Source organism: Megalops cyprinoides, chromosome 5 (assembly GCF_013368585.1).
Source record: "Megalops cyprinoides isolate fMegCyp1 chromosome 5, fMegCyp1.pri, whole genome shotgun sequence".
In the NCBI taxonomy this organism is placed as follows: domain Eukaryota; kingdom Metazoa; phylum Chordata; class Actinopteri; order Elopiformes; family Megalopidae; genus Megalops; species Megalops cyprinoides.
The window spans coordinates 14497216-14514923 of record NC_050587.1 but is presented as its reverse complement, the minus strand read 5'-3'; the positions used below and the strand labels follow the sequence as shown (position 1 = coordinate 14514923).

At 43.7% G+C, this 17708-nt stretch overlaps 1 protein-coding gene across 2 annotated transcripts in view; it reads right to left on the bottom strand.

Annotated features, from left to right (window-relative positions):
- ap3b1a (adaptor related protein complex 3 subunit beta 1a) overlaps positions 1-11922 on the bottom strand; it is an 87289-nt gene extending 75367 nt beyond the window's left edge. The window contains exons 1-4 of one of the 2 annotated variants that reach the window (XM_036529222.1): positions 11632-11922; positions 4035-4110; positions 3663-3737; positions 369-464 (exon numbers count right to left, since the gene is read on the bottom strand). In XM_036529222.1, the coding sequence (XP_036385115.1) occupies positions 369-464; positions 3663-3737; positions 4035-4110; positions 11632-11780 (396 nt within the window). In that variant the 5' untranslated portion in view covers positions 11781-11922. Of the gene's footprint in view, positions 1-368; positions 465-3662; positions 3738-4034; positions 4111-6045; positions 6280-11631 lie in introns of those variants that run through there. The other variant, XM_036529220.1, reaches the window with a different exon arrangement.
- Positions 11923-17708: the final 5786 nt, after the last annotated feature.

Below are 17708 nucleotides of genomic sequence, written 5' to 3'. Positions count from 1 at the left end.
TCTGGTTTCCATGTGCTAGTGAAGAAAGTTACGCTTCACAATTCAATACAAAACCCACACACTAACTATCTCTGAAACAAATGGTGCAACACTGTGGATTATAGCAATGGTTATAAATGTTACATTCATAGGTGCATGTTCATCCATTCCATATGTATAGATGAGTATGCCAAAATCTTAGATCTTTCTGTAATTGTCCAAAAACATACAACTCAAATACCAACTGAATTCATCTGCAATCACACCTATAGACAAGCTCATTTTCCAAGGACGCTATTGAACTCCTGGACAAAATCAAAGTGAACCGCCAAGACAATTCCGGTAGAGTTCCAACAGCAAGGCATTGTGGGAACAGAGCAGGGACTGACCTTAAGGGCGCGCTGGAAGGTGCTGATTGACAGGAGGGCCAGGTCTTGCTGCTCCTCGGCATATCTGACGAGGTAGACGTAGACCAGCTTCTTCAGCTGCAGAGTCGAGGGAAAAAAAAAAAGGGAAAGCGACACATCACTCTCATCATCAGGCCAGAAAAGCCAGCGGACAACGAGGGCTAGCCTCCGATCGCGCTCGTTCTCCACAATGGTATTTTCATTTCCTTTTAACTGCACTTCATTAGATAAAATGAACCCCACAGCTGCCAATAAATTGCTTTCGACAGCATTCGCTCTACCCGTTTGCTTTAGGGGAGCTGGTCTGGACCTTCCTGCGTTTCTCTGCGAGGCGACAATGGCTAACTTCCTCCCTCTGACACGTCCGGCGCTTTGCTCAAATTCTTTTTAAAAACTCAAGTGCCGACTGACCTCTTGTTATGCTTGGAAGGGGCAACAGAGCCATTCCAGGTTTCGGAGGCCGCTCTGACGAGGCTTTTGTTTGATAAGGCGCGGCGGTTAGCCAGGTCGGCCCTTATCGCTTGCCTGCACTCTCCCCGCTCTCTTTTGCACGGGAGAGGAAGGCTGAGCAAATATTTGCCGACCCGCTGATGAGTTTCGCTGGCCGGGTCAGAGATCGGACCTTTCATAATTCTCTTCAATTCCTCAGGTGAGGGAGCCCGACCTGGCTCTCCCCCCCACCCCCCCAACACCCCCGGCCGTCCTCCGCGTGATTATCCTCCGAATTAACGCCCTAACTCACTTAAAACCCGACACAGTGCCAATCTGTCCAGCCTTTTCAATTCAATTTATACGCCCTGGACTTTGATCTGAATTCTAAACAGAGGAGGGCCTGTTACAATGAGGGGATTCTCATGACACGGCAGCCACACCATCAGCCTGGAACAGCTAGGTGTGCCTTCAAATAACCAACGTGCTTTAAACAAGAACGCTTTGTGAGGCAGATCCATTAATATTAATTCTTGGGGTGTATAGTTGAAAGCATAAGCATAATGACTATTTTTTCAAATTCGTATAAATTTCTAACCTGCCTCTGGGCAATGTGTCCTTAAGACTTTGCAGCAGGTGTGAGAGAGGCACTCTGATCATAGGCGTGATCTTACAGCGCACTGCATTTTTGCCCATCTTAAGGGAATGTTCCTTGTTTAATTCCTTTTTAACATATGCACTGCACTACAGGCTATACCTTTCTCCTACAGCAAAAACAGAATAATTCAAATATGGATAACACCATATTAAAGAATGAATCTGATAACTGAACAATCGTTATAGATAGGATTACCTACAATAGGCTTCGGGACTTCATTTGCGTGGATTCCCATGTAACCAACCTCCATCCTGAAATCTGGTTTATTTGGCCGTTCATGTGCTTATTTAGTGAATATTCACAGTTGTGTGACCCAGTTGTTTCACAGATGCATATCTTCAAGAGAATAATGCGTCTGTCAGTCAGCACATATGTTATTGAGGTGATCTGCGTTGGATGTGAATAAGGCTCCCCAATTTTTTGAAACAGTAAAATCAAAGCTGACCCAACCTTTGAGAGAATGAAACCCGGGAAAAGAGTGTGGATGAACCAAAGACCTGTTAATCCGCCTTGCAAAGCCCACTGATGTGGCATCTGCTTAGCATGTGCAACACTCTCCCTGGGTCTAATTTTCAGACAAAAGTGAATTATATGGATCACACACATGCACAACATGGTGCAGATAATGTGTTCTCATTTCAAGGTTGTCAGCTGGAGCTCAGAGCGTGCCATAACCCCAACACCAAGCTCATCGCTAAATCCTGGCGCAATTACACAAGAGATCACTTACACAGCACTTACACCGTACCTTTCAGCTAACAAAATTAACATTGGGAAGCCTGCAAGGGTTTTAGCCTTACAGTAAGGATTTTTTGTTTAATCTTGGGAAGACAACAGAAAAAAAAAATCGATACGGAAGCCAAACGCCGGGCAAAGCAGGGCTTGTCTGGTAACGCCCGTCACTTGCTCAGTAAACTTATTACCGCTGAACACATCGTGGCGGCCTTTACCGCATCCAGAGGTGAATGACAATTAAATCAGAAAATAAAATCCTGACCTCTGGAGTCTTTGACCAGCGACCACCGTACCCAGAGGACATTGGCCGCCTCCGCCGCCGTGGAAACTCTTGAGCACTCATAACCCAGCAATCTAAACGAATAAACCACTTGATGGATTCTGTAATACTTTCTCTTTGAAGGGAGTGCGAGCGAGAGAGAGAGAGAGGGAGAGAGGAGAGAGAGGAGGAGAAAAAAAAAAAAAAAAAAAACACACACACAGCTGAAGGTTGCTGTTCCAAAAGCACTTTTTTGCACTGGTTTAGGAACACAGCATCCTGATATTAAATCACAGAAGGCAGCAAAACACTCGATTTGTTCCTGCGCCGCCTCTGATTAGATGCGATCAATGTCAGCCAGCGGGGGCCGGTGGTTCGGGGGCCGCGGAGAAGCCCAGGCCCGTCGGTGAGCCGGGGGGAGGGAGGGGAGGCGGGGGGGAGGCGAGGGGGAGGGCGGCGGAGTCGGACGTGACCGCGGGCCCTCCATTGCCAATTACCACTCCCGGCAACGAGGTGCCCTGCCTGGCGGCTAATCAAAACAGAAACGCATTAGGCCCCCAGAAACACGGGCGGCCCTCCCGTTGCCAGAGGTTTCATTTATTAATCGATATTCACGGGCCAGGCTTCGTGACTCATTGGACCCAGCATCCATTCCGCGGTTCACCGTGCCGGTGAGCCTTTACTGGGTCACACAGAAGCTCCCGCTCCGCCTCCCTGACACACCGAACATCCTGACACCTCGTTACCAGGCAGCGGGAGACAGAATTCTAATGTGATTTGATAGAAGGCCAGAAAAGCCTTGAATGGTCTGTGTGTTTTTGTTCTTTTTTTTTTAACTAAAGCAACCTGGTCTAAACAAAAGATAAAATAATTGGCTACTCCTTTGGTTGGTTTATCGTTAAACTTACTTACACAGTGCATCCAAAACTCAATCTTTCTCTGAGGAAAAAAACACACCAGCCAATCATGCGGTCAATAAATCTGGCAAAAACGTGAGCTCAAACCCAGTCGTTTTCAGGTTTCGTGTTAATCACCTTGATGCTTACATTCGTTTGGGTCTGCTAATGATCTGTGCAACGGCAAACGAGGGTCAGTGCGGGTCTGTGCTCACTGCGGTCTTAGACACGTCTGACGCGGACTGCGCTCTCATGGCACGGCGTGCGTATGTGAACAGAACGGCCGAACGGGGTCATACCTCGATGTTTTTACTTGCGACGTTCTTCACCACCGCCGGGAAGAGCTCCGATGCGTTCTTGCCTTTGGCAATCAACTGCAAACAGAACACATGAACAGAACAAAAAAACCCCACAAAGCATTACTTCAACGCATCCAAGCCATTCACGCTCACTGAACACCACAGCAGCTGGGTACACTATGTTTAACACTGCAGGACATGGGCACGCTAAATGACATCAACAAAGTCAAACACTGGAAATGAAAGAAGAATACGTAAACACCAGCGTTACTAGCATTACTGCACTGGTTTCTCTATAAAGGCTGTCACGAGTTTGAGTTTGCGGAAACATCTTCTCTGTTTCCCTTCGCACGCTTTAGTCACAGCTCTTACCCCAACGATCCTTTTCATCGCCTCCAGTTTGAGGGATTCCTTGTTGCTTTCCAACATTTCTTTGAGGTCATCATTCCTGTAAAGAGAAAACAATTCATGAAGTACAGCTGGGTTCACTGGCACAGGTCAAGGTTTGGTGTTACGCTTAGAAAAGGCTTTTAAAGTTTTTTTTAAAACCCAGTTGAAGAGACAAGGCCTAAGAAAGATGACAGAACACACTAAAACTGTGTTTAAACCAGTGCCATCTGCAGATTCAAATCTAATATGGTGACACTGATCTCTCCGCAGCCCGTTAATTTTCTGTTTAAAGTGACAGCGTTCAGATGATACCTGGTGAAAGTCAGGCCACTACCACTTTGAAACGATATGGAGTATAAACTCTTGTGCTATCAGATAATGCTCCAGACACACTCAACATGGACTCCAGTTACACCTATCAAGTATGTGCCCATTTGTATATTAACTGACACTCTTCCAGCTGAAAGACTGGGTCTATTGACTGCACCCATTTCAAAGACCCTGTTACATCTCTGTCCAACCCTGTTGAATTATGTTGCCTAACCCCTCTTTGACAACCCTGGAATAATACGGAGGCAATCTAAAAAAAACAGGCTAATTAATGCGCATAGTACACAGACGGATTGTGAGTATTTATAACACAGAACACAAAAAGCTTTACTGTTACGCTCCTGAGAGCAAGTCAGTGATGTACATTTTGAAGGTGACTCATGAGGTTGTCACGCAAAGAATTTCAAGTGTTGCCTTAAATGAATTCGTTTTCTGTTTTGACTTTGAAAATTTTATCAGTCTTCCTGCAAAATCTGCACTAAGCGATAACTGCAAGTTAGCCAAGTAAGACCAAAAACACAGACCCAGGGCAGTGCAGCTTTCAAATGAATCATTTATCATCAAAGACAATGGAGAGGCACCGAGCTTCATTGCAGAGGCCCAGGTAGCGTCACAAACAAAGCAACACGCGTTATGAATGCTGGGTGGCTACAGTGATTACGGTGTCAAGCATTCTAATATTGTAATATTCTGAAACTGACAAAACATGCATTATTGGCTTCTGAACCACCCGATCCATTATCTTACACACACTGCTTGACACTGTTTGAAACCTGTTGAATATGATCACCTCTGAGCCATATTAATTCACATCTTCAATATGCCTGTAATGGGACTACTGGGGGAATGTGGCACATTAATCACCAGAGCCTTTGGTTTCAACCTCTTTTCCCTGTTAACCTTACGAAAGCAATCTTTCAAAGTAAACATTTTTTTCTTGTAGTCATTGAAGAAGCAATTCAATTTTAACTTTGCAAAGAGGCTTAATAGCTGCCATTAGGTAGGGTGACTCAATAACACTAATAAAATCAATAAGATACTGAGCACAACCTACGATAGTATTACTATTTAAGCGTATCATTAAGCATTATGCAATCCTATGCTTACATTCTGTAATACCAATGCTCAAACAGTCCCAGCTGAGATTAAAAGCCACTCCTGCCAGTTTACTGCTATGACCACTATTCCATATGTTTCCTTAACATTTTGTTATAGAATCACAATTAATATACATGGTATTTAAAATGGCTCTTACTAAGACAAAAACAGGGATCATCAATAGAGAAGATCACACTGCATATTTAATTTGAATCATATTCATTTTTGTGCATCTTAGAAAACTCATGTAATTACATCTTTTTCGTCTTATTGCTTGGGACGTGATGCATAATTTCGAGACTGATTTCTGTTTTCGTTTTAACTGGTGCAATACAGGTGATCCTTAACAGCACAACAGCAAAGCCTCCTCAGCTCTGAGTCCAGTGACCTTAGCTCACAATGCAACACCTGAGGAGGGGGTGAGATCATGCACGTACACACACACACGCAGCATATACACATTATACATACAACACGCATATATACTCCATGCGTGCAGAAACACACGTACCCACAGAATAACTCTCACACACACACACCGCCACGCTCTCAGACACACCCATACCCGGCTCCCTGAGCCTCCTCCACACTGCCGCTGCTATTGGTCAGCGCCTGCTCCTCGACGGTGGGCTCGGGGTTGATGGCCAGCTGCAGGTTCTCGGCAGTCAGCAGCGCCGTCCTGACCGCGCACACCGCGTCGACCCTCAGGGTGGCGAAACCCCCCTCCATGCCAGACCCTGCTCTCCTCTCTGTCCTCGCCCTCCCGCTCTGCGCTCTCCGCCGCGCTCCTGCTGGCAGTCAGAGGACTCCGGCTCCCCTCATCGCGGCCGCTCGGCGGGAGCTGGGCAGTGACCGGGAGGCAGGCCCGAGCGGGGTGGTTTGCATAAGGTGCTTCCGCGGGGAGGGCCGAGGGCGAGGGCGACTCTTATCGCCTCGCTCTGTAAACACTGGGGAGCTTTCATCGGTCGCAGCGCACAATGTCCTCCTTCAAACATCCCCCCCCCCCCCCCCCCCCCCACAGGCAGGACGTGCCAGAGCAGCACAGAAGCAGACGCTTCCCCCAGCCGGGGCAATGTTTTTCTTCCCCTTCCAGCCGGCTGTGGTGGTCGCGATAACCAGGCCCTGATGGCCCTGGCTCCGACACCCATCCTGCCTCCCTCTGCCCTGGAGAGAGAGGCCCTCCCGACACTGCCTGTGAAACTCACACCGCCTCAGACGCGGCGCAGAACAAGCCAATGAAATGAGCTTTAAAACCTCCATTCTTGTTTTACTCGTAAACCAAACTCATAAATCAAGTTCAACAGAGACAGAATCTGGCCTTGAGATTTACTTTGTGGGGGGAGACCATGACATGGTATGGCTTTATGGAGTGACCCAGCTGCACTGACAAGCATCTTCATGTTAAACTACAGTGTTTGTTGAGAGTGCAGAAAACTTATACCATGTGTTTAATGACACACACATACTGTATCCCTAAATGCAATTCACACAGCATGACTTTTATGTCCATGTAACATTTCAGTAGCAGGGGGCCAGTCAGAAGCAAAAAGGAGAGCCAGCGCCTCAGTGTCGGGGGGCCGGGGGGGGGGGCGCTAGGTAACTCAACCGAGCACATGGACTCACCAGGGTCAATAAGGCAGAATATTAGACGCCCCACCCCCCGGTGTGGTGAAAGGTGCACGCCTGTCACCTGTCAGCCAAGCAGAGGCCGCCCCACCAGGGTCCTGCGTGGCTGTCTGGCCCGCTGACGCCCCGCTCACCAGAACTCTGACGAAAGGATCATCTGCCATTCTCCACAGCTGTCACCAGAACACAGTCCTCACTCTATTCTGCCTTTCCTCCATGTTTCCGCTTTAATGCCGTCGCGTCCGCCGCCAACCCCCCGGCTCTCCTCGCTATCCTCTGAACGCCACGTTTACTGAGCGATTAACCCCACTTACAATGTTTGTTTTTTCCTCAACAGGTTGCAGGATTGAGCAGGTCAGGGAAATGGACATGGATGTCAACATCAGAGAGCTATGCACACAGTCGTACATTACTCCTAAAATCAGTGGAGTTCAATTAGCCTGCTGTGGAATAATAAAGGCTAAGCTGGTAGGAACTGAGTTCTCAGACCATCCTAGAAACATCATTTCATTTGGCCTTGGAAATTGCACTTAGAAACTCAAAGTTATGGCAAACAAATTCTTAATAGCAATGAGCAAGTGAATGAATGAATCTCACAAATGAATTTAGATCTGTGATATTGCCTGTGTAAGCTGAGATTTAAAGGCATTCAAATAAAAGCCAATTTTCCAATTTCAATTAGTGTAAAACGCTGCCCTCTAGTGTTCCTCTCGAGCTCCACTAAGTTTTCTTGATTGATTGCAAAGAAATACACCACAAAACAACAGCATGTGGGAGTGCTATTTTTGAGGCAGGAAATACAAAGATTTGAAACACAGTTATCGGGTACATACATTTCCTTTTTAAAAAGGTTTAACACGCAGACCTAAATGACCAATTAGTGATGGACTGTGTTCCCTCAGCCATCTGCCGCTGCCTGACGATCCTTTGTGTGACTGCTTTCAGGTATACTAAAAATACGCCCATCTGCTTTTGCTGCAGTGGCACGGTCCTTCCCTTGAAATTCAATAAACTGGAGGATATTTAAGCGAGCAGCGGCCCAAAATGCAAGCCTTGTGTCGGGCTGATTATCAGAGACGCAGAAGCATCATTAAATTCCAGACGCTTCATTCCAGATCCGCGGCCTCCTCAATGGGCGCCTTCTTCCCAGCGACCGGCCCTGGGTGAATTGCGACCATGTGACGGCGGTGAGTTAGTTAAGCCGAAATGACATTAGCCCCCGCTTGCTGACTCAAGCTCCGTCCCTCCGTCACAACGGGCCCTCACCCTCTGGCCGGGGCGGGGAGGAGAGAGAGAGGGAGGGGGAGAGAGGGACAGCGAGAGAGGGAGAGAGGGAGAGAGGGGGACAGGGAGGAGGCATGTCTGAGAAATGTACACGCCGCCATGTGTTGATCACAAGGGGGGACAGTGAGTGACACGGAGCGCCGAGGGTGCACAGCTGCCCATTGACAATCAGGGAAGAGTCATCAGGCGTGTACAGTGACATGGAAGAGCAGGCTTCATTAATACCCAATTAATCCCCTTTGCTCTAATTAAGAAACGATCATGCTGCGTGCGGCGCTACAAGATGAGGCTTGTCTTTTCGGTGAATTCTAGGGACAGCTGCAGAAACCCAGGCCGAGTCTAAAAAGCGAGGCGTGTTATGCATAGAAAGCAAGTGTTAAATACATGAGATAGGTAGCCGTGTAAGGTTTTCGTTTTAAGCATTCATCCCCTGACCTCCAGGGTGTACCTTAGAAATAAGACATATTTCCCTTTCAGAACGCAACATGATTTAACTTTATACTTCTCTTGTCTTCTTGGCATAATATTTGTCACAAGAAGAGAACAGGGAACAGAAGTAACTGGTCATTTTGGAAATGAAAACACCGCCTTAAAACTAAAGCACTCGGGCTACGCTAAATCCATTCAAATTCTACATGGCTGACAGATTTCGCCGGGGTCACATGACTGTGCTCGGTCTGAGCGGAGGGGTGTGGCGGGGGAGCACCCGAGGTGAGGGGTTGGAAGCGCCTGCGGTCAGTGCTGCACATCTCTCAGCCCGGGAGACAAACACAAGGCTCCCTCACATGGCCAAGCGGGACAGAGCGCCATTCCAGGCCTCCCTCCCAGCGTTAACCCTTTCCACTCCTGGCTCAGCCTGCTAAAAATCTAGAAAAACAGCAATGAGCCACGGAGACGAGCCTCTCCGAAAAACCGTCTGGCTCAACAAACAGACAGTATGTAGAAATAACATGGCTTACTATTAACTTGAATTGTGAAGGTGGGCAAATATGTGGAGGAATGCAATGAAGTTATTATTACTGATACTGAACAATTCAGTCAAAGAAGCGCGACAGACTAAAAATAGGCCTCTTAAGCATGAACATTTTGGTCACATGTGACCAATTTTTTGTCAATCCAGCATTTATTTTCTTTTAGATGATTCAGTAAATTATAACACCGGTGGTTAGCAGTGGCCCTAGTTCCTCCCGGCAGCTTCACACTCGATCGAAGGCCATCAATGGATCACTTTCACAAACAGATTAAGTAAACCTCTCAGGTTTAGTATGGATTTAGTGGACTTAATGGTATGGGAAAGTTAAAACAAAGCTGTGGGCAAGAATTCCCTCATAAAGTCAAATACTCTGTCCTAAGACCAATACACCTGCTGCATGAAAATGCCGCATTAGAAATCATCAATATGAATCAACTGTTTATACCTCACGCAGTCTCAGCTCTGATAAAACGCATATTGAAAGGTCTAATTTTTTGTTACATTTTAAATTAACAAATTCTTATAACTTTGTGTGTTTTCTTTCCACACATTTATATTCTTAAATTTAGTTAAAACAGTGCTCCTACAGATGTATAACTGTTCATAACAGTACAACAATGCAGAATACCACCTTAGCACACATATCTGTTATTTACTTCTCAGCTGCTAATATCCCACGCTAAACATCCAAGCTGATTTTTAACATGCCATTGATTTCATCAACTGGCATGTTACACGACAAATCCTCTAAAAACACATCTCAAACCACAAACAAAATCCATCACTTTCCTGCACATAATTACCAATGTAACTGCAAGTAATATCCACAATATTCTTTTACCCAGCCATTTTTTTTCTAAGGCAGTTCAGGTTAGGTGCCTTGCAAAAGGATACATCAGCAGTGCAACACCTGGGTACTGAACCTACAGCCACTGGGTTAAGAGCCCTGCTCCTTACCACTACTCCACACTGCCGCCCAAGAAATTTCAATGGAAATCACACAGAAACAAATTGCATTAATGACAGACTGGTGGTAATCTAATTGGGGCAGCAGTGTGGCGAAGTGTTCAATGCTCTGGACTGTGAGTCAGAATAAAAAAAAGGATTACACAATTTCAGCAATCATTTATAGAAAACAAAACCAACCAACGACCTTGACAACAAACATCCTTGGTAAAACACTCAAAGAGCATGTTAAAGAAAGAACAACGCAATGTTATACTATTTATAAGAAATAAGAATTTTCTTTTCTGGAAGAGGGTGAGCTGAAGATAAATCCTGCATTTTATTCTCGAAGCAAGAGACACCGCCACCTGGATGTGGTAATTCACTGACATCTAGTGGTACATATCCGAAAAACACTGCTGGTGGATTTTCATATTGGTTTCGGTACCTACCTGGACTGCAGCCGAAAGAGGGAAGTGTTAATCGAGAAAGCCATGTACGTGCAATGTCATGAACAGCACACACAGCTTTACATATCCTGATCTCTTTACTGTGCTTCCCATGAATATACTATTGTCATACTTCCGAGAGGTTTCAGTGTATTCGATATCAACGTGCATCACTGCAAAAAGTGCTACAGGTGTGCCCCTAGCTGACTACAATCGATGCACTGTATCTCCAAATTGACAGCCTGGCTTTAATAACTGAACATACAATTTTAGTTTCATCTGAATTTTTAGTTCCTTAATTGTGCTTTTGTCCATATTCCAAATAAATTAGCTAGGCCTTTCCCAAATTATCAACAGTAATATAAAACAAAACGCGCTGCTAATGCTGTTTTTTTGCTTGCACGTACTGTTTCATTTGGTTGATGTCCCCTTCACTACTGTGCAGCCCTATTAATTGGGAGACTGTTTCGGAAGTCTTCATTCTGACAGATAACTAGCCGGGACAGTAACTCCAAAATAGCTAGCTGGCAAGGTAATTCCTTATCTCCTCGACACTGCTTCCATGACTGTCAAATGGCACCAAGATGATGTCAAAAAGTGATGAATTGATTACTACGGTTATATTCACCTCATATAAGACGTCGCCGAGGACAAATCTGAGAGTTAAAAACACTACCTTAGCTCAGTTTGACCACTGCCGGATTTATTTTCACAAAATCTTAAAACTAAGAGCTAACGGTAGTTCGGCGAGCTGTGATGTAGGTTGTTAGCTTAGCTACTCAGCTATCGGGCTGGTTCACCAGCCAACCAGCTAGATCATATAATGGGCAACCTTGCTACCTTGCAGATGTATCATAAAAGTGAATGGACTTACTTTTTAAAATCACTGCTGAAAAGGCCTAATCCCATCCCGGAGGTAATGGTGCTGGAGGAGGTCGGAGTGGTCTCCTGCCCAACTTCAACAGCAGACTCCGCTCCTCCTTGGTCATTATACGACAAGCTGTTCGTCGACATGCTCAACATCTGCCTTTTCGTGAGCGCACCGCGAGTAAATTGTGCCGTCTGATCGTTTTCGGAACCCAAATCCTATATTTTACGGCGGAAAACGGATGCGCGACAATGCAAAACAAAAACAGAACTTTTCATCAAACGTGTAACTTTTTTCCTCCCCTCCACGCAATACCGGAAGTAGCCGTGAGACCGAGAAGAGGTCAAGTCACATGACTGGAGCATGAGGATGAATGAGGCGCCTGACCGCCCGGTTGCTGTGGCAACTGTGGCCGCAGTCCAATCAAAATCTGGATCTCGTGGCCGTGAGTTCGTGGTTCCAATCAATGGGGTGGATTGACGCGAGTAATTTTTGCGCATTGAACGCGCAGGGCCATCGCAAATAAAATCAAGCTGCACAAGAACTCCATTGCGGGTGGAGGAGCTGGCGTGGCGCTGGGTATGTACCGTTTTGCAACGGTGGAGGGAGCTCTTCCAAACGGAACGCATTAGTTTCTCGGCTCGTTAGCTCCGTTTGTTGAAAGAGTACTTCATGTTTTCAAAACTATTAACTCAAAGCTTGAAACGGTTTGTTGACACAGCAAAATCCTCACAAATCCTGTGCAGAATGGAACCTTAACCTCAAAACCCTGCTAGCACTCCCTAGGATCGAATATTTGCTTGAAGATACAGTTTTTTTTTTCAATTGATTAAATGCATTTCTTGAATCACTGTCTACATTTTCAAACCATTGGGTGCAACTCCCGCAACAATAATGTGTTTCCTCAAAAATCTATATAATTTCCTGATTGCTTTCACCCAAAATGTAAATGCAAAGCACAGTTTTGCAAAACAATAAACACACATTTGAGTACACGCAAAAAGAAATCAAGTAAGCCTTGTGAACCAACATGGATTATTTTGGTTTTAATTGTGTGCTACCACTTCCATATTAATTTATTCATGTATTCCTTTGCTCCTTGTTAATATCAATATATCTACATTTAAATGAGGTTACAGGAAGTTGCACTGTGTTGTTGATTTATTATATATGTTATATACACACATATATACATACACACACACACACACACACACACATTTTGGCTGAGGGAAGAGAGCTGATGAAGTCAAAATTATGTGGAAGTCTGGGACAGTGCCACCTCTGTTGCTGTCCCACCATCGAGTACAAATTGAATAACTCCTGCCATTTTTCCCTTTCTTCAACCGTTCTGAAGAGTTCTTCTCTGGAGATGGAGCTAGAAGGTCTCTGACCACTGGTCTCGGTGTAATCATAATCATAATCTCAGTATAATGAACGTTGGCTGCAAGGACATCACAGGAGAATCATACAAGGGATGGGAGCAGCATGCATTATCTTTTTTCCCACATTGTATTATAGGAGACAATATCAGATGATATCTGATGTGGATGAAAATTTGTGGCCAAAAAGAGAGGACAGACTGAATGGTCAGTGACGCTTTGAGAGAAATTTTACAGAGAAATTGATCTCTCTGGATGTTATGTTATACTACTACAGTTTGGCACAGCTTTTTGAATTTACTTTGCAAAAAGTAGCATTGTTTGTAATATACAGTAACATTGTTTTGCTTTATGTATTCGCCTTTGTTTCATTGTACTGTACTGAAAGAAACATAACTTGAAACCTGTTCCTCAATAACACGTTTGTACTGAGAATTTCGTGTGTGGCAACATCATTATTGACAACACATCTTTGATCACTAGTATCAATAAGCTATAAGATGAAGGAACATGCACTCAGATTTGTCCGAATCATACTGATGTTTTTCTTAGATAATTTAGTATTTTTGGTACCTTTGTTTACACACTGATAAAGAAATCGTTCCATAATGTGACACTGTTGCATTGTTTGATGTATTTCTCTGCTTTTGAAACGTTTTCAGTGTCAGGGCCTTTGCAGCTGAAGTGTGTGGTTTTGCCAACACTTGTTTTACTGCTGCGGGCTTTGCAATCACTGTTTTGAGAATACATAAAGTATTGCAAGAAATGCATTTAAGGAAATGAGAAAAATCGATAGCTTGTAGAACAGGAAATGCAGGCGAGCAAACACAAGGTGAATGTACCAGCGAATTTGAATGTCATATTCTATTGGCATGACACTGAAAATTGTAACATTTTACTCAGGTTTCAACAGATTGAGGCAGTTGCATTGCATTAAATATTTAATTCTGACCCAATTATTCAGGCCTGTAAGAAAACGATAGAAGACAATGTTAGGGAATCATCAAGACTCCTGTTCAAAATGATGTTTCATTTTTATTAGTGGTAGTAGCACTTAGTCAGTCACTCAAATCTCAATAAAGGAAATGCCACGGAGCAGTTTGCAGGGCACACCTCAGTGAAAGTCATAGATGATGTAACTTGAAAATCAATAGATTCATTGAGCTTTTGCAACAGTGAAGACTGTTACCTTGGGGAACAGTAGGATGCAATCAAACTATGCTCGATCCAAAACTGAAGCATATCTGCTTGTTTTAGTAGATCATAGAATTGAGCTAGGGAAGAAATAAAGCTGCAACAGATATCTACCATTGATACTGTCAGAACTTACTAAAAACAGAACCAGATAAAAACCAGGGGCAAGTTCTGTAGTAGCACAGAGCCTCTGCACTGATCGGGGGGTGGAGTAATGGATGTACTGAAGTGTATGTTTAATCTTCTTACCGTATCCAGCAAAAGGGGTCCTGTTGAAGAGCACAAGAGAAAAGAACCCACTGGTGCCTTTTTGTCAGTGGGTGACTTTAAAAGTGTGATCTGGTTACTTATTTATTAGTCCACCAGCTTTGTGAAATACGCTTTTGGGGTTGTCTTTATTAGCTTCAATAAGGTCAGAGAAATAAAATGACCTTGAGGGAGACAGAACTTTTTGTATTTCACAAGTATGTCTTCAGGCTAGGATGAAGGCATACAGTTATTGGTTTCCGGTTTAAACTAAATGTAAAGTAAGTAGGCATATTTTCACATTGTTGGAGGGCACAGGCCTTATAAGTAATCCTTTTAACTTAAGTGATGCAAGTATGTAGAGACTATTCTACAGAAATAGAAATAGGTCTGTGGAGCCAGAGGGTGTTCTGCATTCAAGGGAAACTGTACTCAATAGCCTCTCCATTTGCAAGATAAGAAGAAAAAAGATAAGAAAATGGGAATTTTAAAAATAATTGATACAGATGAGGAGTCAAGTGAAGGGCAGTGAAAAGCTCACTGTAAGACGTGATAATATTTGGCTGTATTATTTCAAACACAGTAAAGAACAATCAAATAGGGAAAGATTTTAGTGGATTTTATGTCTGGTTAAGTTTCTCATGAGCAGGCTAGGTGAGATAAACAAGGCTAATTTATGATTGCATATATATATATACCTAACCTATACCAAAGCCTAATGAATTGGCTATAGATTGATTATTCTCTTTAAATGAATTATTTTCTCAGTCAACATGACAATTAAAATATTTGCAATTCAAGGTTGTATATGTGTCAAATCCTAGTTTGTTTTTGTTAGTTTTGTAGGCCAATAAGCATTTATAAATGTGCAGTAAGCTAAATTTAAAGATAACAATAATAAATGCTTTGTGCTGTATGGCTTTGGCCAGCAGTAACTGCCCATTCTACAACATTGCAGGGTACGTGCTCAGTGTATAGATACCTCACACCATGGATCAATAAGCTTATTATGAAACCTTCCCCATATGATCAAACATAGACCTTTGTTCAATTTTCAGTTCCTCCCCCCCCCAGAAAAATTGCATTCACTACCTTTTGGTTGTCACTGGGCCCCTGAAATGCCTGGTTCATAGATCATCACACACATTGACTGACACATTTTTCATACTGCTGTTGTATTTGTCAGATGTGTCTAGTGCTCATAGCCGAAATCATCTTTGTTTGCTCGCCATGTTGGTTGGTAACTTCGCCTCAATCCTACAGCCTGCAGTGTTTGGCTGACACACATCTAGATCTGACACTGCCCAGCAAGGGACTGTGTGTTGGCTTCTCCTGCTAAGTGCAGACGTTCCTGGAGTCTGTTAATTCATGATCCAGCTACACCACAGTGTTTGTTATGCTTATTGAAGTCCTTCCTTCTCTCCCTAAAGAACTCAAACTACATTCTTTCCTCAGTCAATTTATTAAAACAGTGAACTTTACATGAAATCCTTCTACCTTCCTATTTTTTGATATATTAAGACTGAACAAGAGGAAGAGTTCATAAATTTATCTGATTGTTTGGTGTGTAGAAATATGTAAATACTTACTGTGGTAAGCCTGAAAATGTGGAGCTGGCCTACGTAGCAGTGAGAAGTAAAATGAATTTTACAAGTACACAAAATTCAGCAAAATTCAACAAAAGGTTATATATTGGGATGATGTATTCAAGGGAATGGATATTGACAGGAAAACTTACAATTCCAGGCATAACGTAATTATCCATAACACAAAGCTCTTAAGTCCATAAATCAGGTTCAGTTATCCTTTCGGGTGTTCTCTCCAAAGAAAAGTCAAAACCATGGTCAGAATATATGAAAATAAAATAAAATTAAGCTATCTTTGGGCCATGTGAGGATTGATAAATACGGCAAAATATCAGTTTTAACTGACTTACAATCAGTCATAAATGTGCTTTTTATGCATTATAACACACTCCGTTACATATTTGTCGCAGTACATTTAAGAAGTGCTTTGTAGTCCCCATATCCTGCATGGATGCATTCTAGAGAGAATCAGTGCAGCTTGGCAGCGCGCCCGCAGCTGTGCCGGGGCTCTCCAAGCCCGTGGCTGCAGTGGAGCATGCCAGTCACACTGCAAGTCTATCATTCTCCGGGCAGCAGACCTTGTGAGCAGTGGCCTGGAGTGCTGACTCAGCATCCACAGTTCAACATGCCCAGTCACATCCACACTTCAGCTTCATGCTATCTGCTGTGCTGTCTACTGTTTGGAGAGGTCGGGAATAGAGCTGTGGCATGTAGAAATATACTACCACTGCGCTGCTGTCAAACTCAGCTACCGTGCAGCTGCTTGGTTTCTAAGGCAACATGAATAAAAGAGGGTGTATGTTAAAAAAAAAAAAAAAAACGGCACCATGCTATTATTTGAGTTAATGCTTCATTTGACATTGTTTGATTTAACAATTGTTGAATTTTTTAAGATGTCAGTGCTGTGACACGGGCAATGAGAAAAGTGAAGTCGGAAAATCAAGTATCTCTCGTGTTAAGATGAGATGTGTTTACTAACAACTATGTGACAAAGTGGTCACTCAGTGCTTTTATACCCTTGGGCACGGTACCTGAATTGCATTACATTATATTACATTACCGACATTTAGCAGACACTCTTATCCAGAGTGACTTACATCAGTTACAGTTCTTTACAATGCTATCCATTCATACAGCTAGATATTTACTGAGGCAATTGTGGGTTAAGTTGCCCAAGGGTACAAGAGCAGTACCTTTTCGGTTATGAGTCCTGCTCCTTAACCACTGTGCGACACTGCCTTAGTATGTATCCAGCTGTATAAATGGATAACATTTAAAACTAAGCTATGTAAATTACTTTGGATAAGAGTGTCTGCTATGCAAATGTAAATTGACTACTATTGCCTTGGTCTCTAAAAATGTTATGTAAAGCTTGTAAATGTGAGGCTCAGGGTACAATGTGAAAACCCTGGTTTCTCTTGCGTACAGAATGAGGGTTTCCCTGGAAGACAGCCCTGAGCCTCCCTGTCCGCCTTTGTGCATCAGACGTTAAGGAAACAAAGCAACTGTCACACAAATATCAGGCCATGGAGATTTCCCCTCCGAGATCAAAGATGCCGTTGGCTTTGCTGACAGTTCCATATGGAGCCGCAGTCTGATAACTGTCTCTGAACCACACCTGACACCATTTTTCATTTTCTGCATCTGATCACCTAGAATTTATCAATGTAATGTC